This window comes from Letharia columbiana (assembly GCF_014066305.1).
Source record: "Letharia columbiana isolate WasteWater2 chromosome Unknown Sc0000028_s0, whole genome shotgun sequence".
Lineage (NCBI taxonomy): Eukaryota > Fungi > Ascomycota > Lecanoromycetes > Lecanorales > Parmeliaceae > Letharia > Letharia columbiana.
In genome coordinates, this window is record NW_023501070.1 from 507968 (window position 1) to 517153 (window position 9186).

A 9186-nucleotide genomic window follows, 5' to 3' on the forward strand; every position below is an offset into this window, starting at 1 on the left:
ATTATTATATATTTTAATTTTAATATATACTCTATTTTTTATAATTAATTTATTTTAAATAGATATTTAATATAATAAGATAGACTATTTTATAAGAAACGTCTCTTCTATAAATAATATATTTATATAATTAAAAATACTTTCTTATATTAGAGATAACTCTTAGAATAATAATTTAAAAGTATTATTTATATCTTTATCTACTTTATCTTTATAAAATAAATACTATAGCTTTAAATAAAAAACTCGCTCTTATAATTTTTTAATATTAATTTTAATTAGAATATTAATTTAATAGTATATTAATATATTATAATAATTAGATAAGAGGGTAATATAGTATTAATAGATTTTCGATAATTAATTATAATATAAAATAAGATAGATAAATAGAGTATATATAATATTTACTTTTATCTTCGTCTTTATAATCTATCTATATAATTTCTTAAATCTTATTATTATTTTATAATTTAGATTAAAAAAATATATAAAATTAACTATAATCTCTATCTTTTCTTTTAGTTAATTACTTTAGATTTAAAGATAAAATCTATTATTATAAATTACTACTCGCTTAATCTCGATTAATTTATTATATATTCTCTATTTTATATTATATATTAATAGAGATATATATAAAAATAATATAAAAATATTTAATAATATATCTTTTAAAATTATATCTTAATAATATATCTTATTTAACGTCGTATTAATATATTATTTAATTAAAGATATTATTATATAAGATACGAGTAAAGGTCTATAAATTAAATTTAAAATTTTTTTTTAAATTAACGCTATCGAGTAAATAGATAAGCGATATTTAATAAGCGATATTTAAATTTCTTACGCTTTAATAATTATAAGACTAAATTTAAAATTTTTTTCTTTCTTTAAAGGCCTATATTTTATTCTATAATTTAAAAAAAAATCTTAAAATTTTAATAGAAAATAAAAAAGTTATTCTAAAATTAAATAATATATATTTATTTTTTAATTGGGCTATCTACTATTTTTTTAATAGTTATAAACGCTAATTTATTTACTCGCGATAACTTAGTTAATCTAATTAAAGAGCGTAGTAATTCTAAATTTATAATTAACTTATATATAAATTTAAGATTTTTAAGCTTAATTCTATCTTCTAAAATTAAATAATATATATCTATTTTTTAATTAGAACTATCCGACTATTTTTTTTTAATAGTTACGAACGCTAATTTATTTATTTATAGTAACTTAGTCGATCTAATTAAAGAGCGTAGTAACTCTAAATTTATAATTGACTGCATATATAAATTCAAGATTTTTAAGCTTAGTTCTATCTTATTCTTTTATATATACTAATAATATTAATAAACTTCGAAAGCGACTTAAAAATTTTAATAGATTTAGAATAGATTTCGAATAGATATACTCGACTAACCTTCCTTATATAAATTATTTATTTTCCGCCTTATATATAGATAAGCCCTCTAAGATATCTACTTCTTTATTAAAAATTCGAAGTCTTAAGATTAAATATTAGAAAATCGCTAAATAAGATATATAGAAACTTTACTTATAAGATAGTAATGAAATTACGATATTAGAGAAGATAAAGCTATTTACTATTACTCTTAATAGAGTATATACGATTTTCTTAGCGCTAAGAATTTTAAACCTTTATATATACGCTAATTACCTCTATTTTCTTAATTATTAAGAAATTAAAATCGCGATTTTAGTATTCTTATCTAAAAAATTAAAAAAGTACTTTTCTTAAATAGTCTTATAACGATAACTTATAACGTTCTAAAAACTTCCCAGATTTTAATAATTATATAAGATATTAAGAATATTAAATTATAGAAGAACTTAATTATTTATTCTATTATAGAATAAAGATTTAATAAATTCTTAGATTTTCTCGAGATAATCTTAGCGGTAAAAAAATAATTAAGATAAATTTTTAAAGTTCGCGATATATTCTTACTTTTTATATTTTACTTATAAGATTAAAATAAAAATCTTTTTAAATTTAAGAGTAGATTATTTAATATAGTAAATAGATTTCGTAAAGTTTTTAGATTATAAAAATAAGTAATAGTAAGAGTATATAGGAAATATAAATTTTCGATATTTAATTATCGGGGGGTATTAAAATCGTAGATTTTTTTTACCTCTATATTCTTAATTATTAAAAAATAAAAAAGTTTTCGTAAGTATTCTTCTTTCGATAATTGGAAATTGAAACTTCTAAAATAACTTTATAACGATAAATTATAATTCTCTAAAAACTTTATAACTATTAAAAGATATAATAAAGATTACGATTTTCAATTTTTAGAATATTTAAATTATCTACTGTATAGTAAAATAAAAATCTATCAAATTCTTAAGATTTTTTTAATAAGTCTTGGCGATTATAGAATAGTCGAGATAACTTTTTAACGTTAAGCGTATATTCTTAATTTATATTATATCTTACGATATCTAAATTAAAATCTTCTAAGATTCTTAAAATCAATTTATTTAGTATTATGAGAAAAGATTATAAAAATTGTAGATTATAAAGACTGGTGGTTGTAAAGCTATTCAAGAAATTTCAATTTTTGGTTTTCGAGGGGGGGGGTGCTTGCGGGAACTTTTTTGTTTCCCAATGATTAAGAATATAGGGGTAGTTTCCCAATGATTAAGAAAACAGGGGTACTCCGCCTACCCCATTCTACCTCTCGTCTCAACACAGGGCAAGGTGATGTGATACACAGACTTTCTGAATCACCTGGAAGATCGAAAATATCATGGCAACCTTCAGTCGATCGAAAAGCGGAGCATGATATGAACGTTTTGCACTAAGACGTGTAACTTTGACTCCCCATGTCAGGGATATCTCCCCCTGGAGCTCATCATGAGAATTTCACAGCATGGGCAAAACAGCAAGGAGTCCAGGTCAACGGCGTGGGGCCAGCAAGCATCTCCGGGCATGGGTTGGGAATCGTCGCGCAGCGCAGAATTGAGGTTACAAAACAATGGTCTTCGATCGAGGATCAACAGGCTGAATGTGGTGGTAGGCTGGTGAAGTGCTTTGCGACGTGCCGGCTTCTGTGCTTTTGACCATCAATACGATCCCGGAGAGTTTCAGACAACTGCATAAAGAAATCACTGTCCATGGTCTTCTGGCTTCTTTCCTTGCGTTCGGTGGTCCTGATACATCTCGTTATTCTCATTGGAAGAAATCATGGCCTTCAATGCAAGATTTTCAAGAGTCAATGCCAATTCTTTGGCCATCCTTCATGAGAGAAACTCTTGACAATGATGGAAACCCAAACTACACGCTTGGGCGCCGCGAATATCCGGCGTTCATTCTCCCGCCTGCTGTTGCAGGTCGATGGGCCCACTATCAAATGCGTGAATTCTGGAAAATCAGGGATACAGCCCCTATGTATCGACAAGAGAAGAAACTCAAAGCGGACTGGAACGTTGTCTCCAAACTTTTTCCGGACAAAACTTTATCGGAATACACCTACTATTGGCTCATTGTCAATACGCGAAGTTTCTATTTCGAAGTATCAGGCATGAAGGCTACACAGAATCATGACGATCGCATGGTCTTATGTCCTTTCGTTGACTACTTCAACCACAACGATCACGGGGTGAGTTTCTTGCGTTAATGCGTGTTTGGCAGGACGAATACTGAGTGATAGTGCGGTGTGTATTTCAGTGTGAAGGGCTATACGGTCACTAGCGACCGCACCTATGGTACTATGCAATGCCTCTAGACAGAGTAAGCCAAAGGAATTCGACTGATATAGAATAGATATTGGCGAACAGATCTTCACGTCTTACGGGTACGTACATCTTCCAAGAAAATACTTCCAGTTCGGGACCATCGTCCGGGTTGCGAGACAGAGGAGCAAGAAGATCTCAATGTCCCTTCGAGCTCTCTCATTGCTCGGAATTAATGTCCTCAGAAGAAATATTGATTCCGAATCTTTACAGAAGTCATAGCAATGATTTCCTGCTCTGCGAATGTAGGTGAATTGTCATTCCAATATTTGACGTTGTACTTCGGCTCAGGTCTCAGATGGCTTCATTCTGGAGAATAATAGACATGATTGCTTACCGCTCGATGACTTCTTTTCCGGAACGCAAATCAATGGATATCTGAAGAACAGCCTCGAGAAAGCTGGGTACTTGGGGTATTTGGCTTTCAAAGATGCAGTTCATACCTAGTTAATCTGATTCGTTGCCAGGACTTATACTCTTGATAGCGACGGCGTCTGTTTTCGAACTCAAGTTGCGATACGAAGGCAGGCGCTGAACACCTATCACTGGAACAAGTTTGTGGCGGGTGTCGACTCTGAGGATGAAAAAAGTAGGGTCGCTGCAGCGACATTACTGCAGAATCGCGTGTTGCTACCCTACGAGGCAGAGGCAGAGGAAGCATTGCAACGCTTGGAGAAGACTGGCGACGCAATACCACCAGGCGCGAAGGATACGCTGATTAATAGATGGAAGCAGATAAGAGACATGATACAGCAGGCTTTGCTGATCCACGGAGGTCGGAGAGCATGATCAAGAGGAGTGACGAATCAAAGCAACGAGCACAGCAAGTTTTCAGCAGTAACATTGACGCTCCCGAGGTGGACACATACAATGTCACTCTTCCAAAACAGCTGCATTGAGCTTCGGTAGCCCTATCAAGCCTAATAAAGTAGATATATCCGTTTAGCAATGTACATACGTCTGCAACACTGGGAACATCCTTCGTCAACTTCTTTGACCAGCAAGCGGCAGTAGATCAGCGTTCTCCTGATATGTGTTCTTGTTCTTCCCTTTGACCATGTGCATAAGCATGTAATTCATGACACAATGAATTCCCATCTCTTCGCCTCGCTTGACGATGTATCCATTGATGTAGTCAATCTCGGTAAGCCTTCCAGACCGGATATCCTGCACCATAGAGCTATGGTTTTCGGCAGTCGTGTTGGCTATTAAAAAAACCATCCTCTCGAGTCGCAGAGTATCGAAGCGCATGTTGACGTTAGGGACGTTACTCAGCTCTGGCAAAGATTTGATGACGACAGATATTTCAGCCAGTAAAAGCCTGACGACTCTTTGGAAATAGAAATTGTACAGTAACGCCCCGTTCTTGCAGTCAAGAATGGCCGTCAAAGGGTTGATGATGCAATTGACGGCGAGCTTGTCGAGCTGTTGTTGAAGAATGTCTGTTGGAGGAAAACCCACCGCGACGAAGACGGCTGTCCTTGTCATGGTCCGCATGAGGTAGCGAGCGGAAGGCGATAGCCGGTTCAGGGCTTCTAGCTTTATAGATTCGCCTATAGGCACTCGTGGCAGGACTCCTAAGGCAATGGTCCCCTCGCCAGCGTGGACGACGGAGAAGGGGCGATTTGAGTAGAGACCATGACTGACTACGCCAACGATATACGTTGGCCGATACTTTTCGTTGGGGAAGAGTTTTTTATTAACCTCATCGATCATGCCCATTCCGTTCTGAAGAAACAATATCGAAGAGTCTTGGGTGAGGCGATGGGCAACTGCCTGTATAGCCTTTACGGTCTGAGGGGCTTTCACGGAGACAATGAGATGATGGATCATCTCTTCCTGCTCATCAGGAATCCGGATCTGTTCCGGTGCCGTCATGTCCTTTTCTTTATGTTGCGCTTCGTCCACCTCCTGCTCAGCTTGTGCAAACCAGGCATTGACCTCCGTTTCCGGCGTCAAAGGCTCACTAGCTCCTGGTAGGCTCTCTTCTGAAGCAATTCTAATACCCGGACGATCCTTCTGAAGGCTGTCATCTGCCACCGGATTGCTCTCCTCCAGGGTTGGCGCATTGACAGCCGGAACAGCTCCAGTCTTCGAAGTCAAACCTCTTGTTAAAGAATCTTCTTGTACCTCTACTCCGGTCTTGTTCGACAAGCCCTCTTTCTTCCCGGAGCGGTTCCCGACTGGCGTCGAGGAGTCCTCCAACAATCGACGGACAGCCTCGGCTTCGAATCCCCGTCTTGTTTCCTTCATGCCACGTGTTATGATTTCTATCGAGCAATCATGGTATTCCCATACGCGAAGCTGGCGGCGACGTAAGAGAAGGGTGATAGGTGGTCGATTGGGGATCCCGGCGAGCGAGTGCGCGACGAATGCTCCCAGATTGCCTGCGCCTAAGATATGGATTCTCTTTAACGCTTCGTGCCTTCTGGAATGGGAATGACTTGGATAAAGAGTCTTGTCTTCGGCGAGAGAATCGTCGGTGCTATCTGTACTCTCTTCATCGAGTGCTGCATCTCCACCTACTTCCTCATCTTTCCGTCGAGGCCACCAATAATGTGGACGTGTGGAAGTAAAATGTCGTTGAGTGACCGCCCGGTCCAGCCAAACGTCACCGCAAGACCATATTGAGGATCGGTGTATCGTCTTGGCCAAAGACCGTGTGAGCGGCCTCCAATGGGCGCGCTGAGACAGGATGAGCAGCGTGACCAAATGCTGCCTATTAAGTTTCTCAGATTATTGTAGCATATCAAGTGTACTTATTCTTCAAAGACTCCCAGACTCCCACAGAGTATACGAGAATCAATTGACAGGATATAGTATGTACATGGAGGACGTGCATCGAATAATCGTCTTCGATCTGTTGAGTTGCTGCTAAGCGCCAAGTTTGCCGCCACGTCTAAGGTACCTTACGGTACATCCTTAGCGAATGACACGAATGGTATTTTTTTGAAAAAGCTTTATGATAAGAAATAATTCGCGAAGAATAAGCGAGCGCTAAGCTGACGTAGATGTTCGTCAAAAAATCTCCCTTATATTAAATTCTTTATATTAAATTCTTTATATTAAATTCTTTATATTAATTCTTTATATTAATTCTTTTTTATTTTTTTTTTAAATTCTTTATATTAAATTCTTTATATTAATTCTTTATATTAAATTCTTTATATTAAATTCTTTATATTAAATTCTTTATATTAAATTCTTTATATTAAATTCTTTATATTAAATTCTTTATATTAAATTCTTTTAGTATCTAATTTCTTAATTATTAAGAAACGAAAAAGTTTCCGTAAGTATTCTCTCTCTCGAAGATTAAAAGTTAATACTTTAAAAATAACTTTATAACGATAGATTATAATTCTCTAAAAACTTTATAAATATTAAGATTTCTACTTTTTAATATATTCTAATTTACTATTTAATAAAATAAAATAAATTTAGCTTTTTTAGATTTTTTATAAAATCTTAGTAATTATAAAATCGTTAAGATAACTTTTTAATATAAAAAATATATTTTTACTTTATAATATATTAATATATATAATAGAATAAGATAGAGTTAAATTAAAGTATTTTAAATTTATATATATAATTAATTATAGATTTTAATTCGTTATACTTTTTAATTAAAACTATAAATTAATAAATTAATATTTATAACTATTAAAACCTCTTTTCTTAGTTTTAATTTTTAATAACTTTATTATCTTCTATTAAAATTTTAAATTTTTTTTCTAAATTATATATCTTATTAATTTTAATTTTAATTATAATATTATATTTTATATTATATTATATTCTAATCTTAATATACGAGTAAAGGTTTATAAATTAAATTTATATTTTTTTTTTTAATTAGAGGCATTTAGAGCTGTCGAGTAAATTTAATAAGCGAACTTTTAATAGATGATATTTAAATTCCTTGCCTTTAAATATCTATAAGACTAAATTTAGTAATTCCTTTTTTTTCTAAAAGCCCACATTTCGTTCTATAATTTAAAAAAAAAAATCTCAAAATTTTAATAGAAAATAAAAAAGTTATTCTAAAATCAAATAATGTATATCTAATTAGAGCTATTCGGCTGTCGAGCGAACTTTAATAAGCGATATTTGAATTCCTTACGCTTTAATAATTATAAGACTAAATTTAGAAATTCTTTTTTTTTCTCTAAAAGTCTAGATTTCGTTCTATAATTTAAAAAAAAATCTTAAAAATTTAATAGAAAATAAAAAAGTTATTCTATATATTAATAATATATATCTATTATTTTTTAAGAATTATAAACGCTAATTTATTTATTCGCGATAACTTAGATAGTCTAGTTAAAAAGCGTAGAGAACCTAAATTTATAATTAGCTATATATATAAATTTAAGATTTTTAAGCTTAGCTCTATCTTATTCTTTTATATATATTAATAATAAAAAACTAAAAAAAAATCTAAGAGAATATAAAAAGCGATTTTTATATTTTTTAAGTATTTTTAAAGGGAAGTGATACACGTACACCCCCTTTTGATACATGTACACCCCGTTTTGATACATGTACACCCCCTCCAAATCCGATTAGCTTCCGCGCGGCCGCTAGCCGCATAAGGTATAAACCTCGCACATAGCTTCCTAGGGAATATTGCCGAGACTCTTAGTGGTAGCAAGGCAAGCCTTCCCAGATCTCTCGAATGATGAGGTCTTTAGATTATCCTTCTATGGCGATAGCTGATTAGCTGGCTACCCTCTCTCGTTACTACTAGAAATACGCCTATCGTACTCGAATATTCACTACCTATTAGCCACCTATCCTTCCTACAGCTGAAAGATATCAAACATAATCTCGTTACCCTGTATGTAAGCTGGCGTACCACATCTACCTCGCTATCGATTACCTCGCTATCCGCCTCGTATAGCCCTACCTCTTTCGACCCTACTCCGGCTATATGCGAGGTTTATACCTTATGCGGCTAGCGGCCGCGCGGAAGCTAATCGGATTTGGGGGGGTGTACATGTATCAAAAGGGGGTGTACATGTATCAAAAGGGGGTGTACGTGTATAAAAAGGGGTGTACGTGTATTACATTCCTTTTTAAATCGAGATAATAATAATTAATTAATATAATAGCGTAATAAACTTTAATAATTATTAGTATATATAAAAGAATAAGATAGAGCTAAACTAGAAAATCTTAAATTTATATATATAGCCAATTATTAATTTATTAGATCTACGCTTTTTAATTAGATACCGCGGGTAAATAAATTAGCGTTCGCAATTATTAAAAATCTCTTCCCCTACTTTTAACCTTTTAATAACTTTACTATTTTCTATTAAAATTTTAAGATTTTTTTTTTAAATTATAGCCCGAAATATGCGCTTTTCAATAATGAAATTTTTTTGAAATTCGGTCTTATAATTA

At 32.9% G+C, this 9186-nt stretch overlaps 2 protein-coding genes across 2 annotated transcripts; one reads left to right on the forward strand and one right to left on the reverse strand.

The window, feature by feature from the left end:
* Positions 1-2865: 2865 nt before the first annotated feature.
* Positions 2866-4563, forward strand: HO173_008234 (uncharacterized protein; the record flags this gene model as incomplete). Its single annotated transcript, XM_037310134.1, has 7 exons — positions 2866-3006; positions 3060-3641; positions 3693-3747; positions 3806-3836; positions 3988-4019; positions 4073-4187; positions 4242-4563. 7 exons carry the CDS (start codon positions 2866-2868, stop codon positions 4561-4563), a joined length of 1278 nt encoding a protein of 425 aa, XP_037163094.1.
* Positions 4564-4758: 195 nt separating this feature from the next.
* Positions 4759-6027, reverse strand: HO173_008235 (uncharacterized protein; the record flags this gene model as incomplete). Its single annotated transcript, XM_037310135.1, has 1 exon — positions 4759-6027. One exon carries the CDS (start codon positions 6025-6027, stop codon positions 4759-4761), a length of 1269 nt encoding a protein of 422 aa, XP_037163095.1.
* Positions 6028-9186: the final 3159 nt, after the last annotated feature.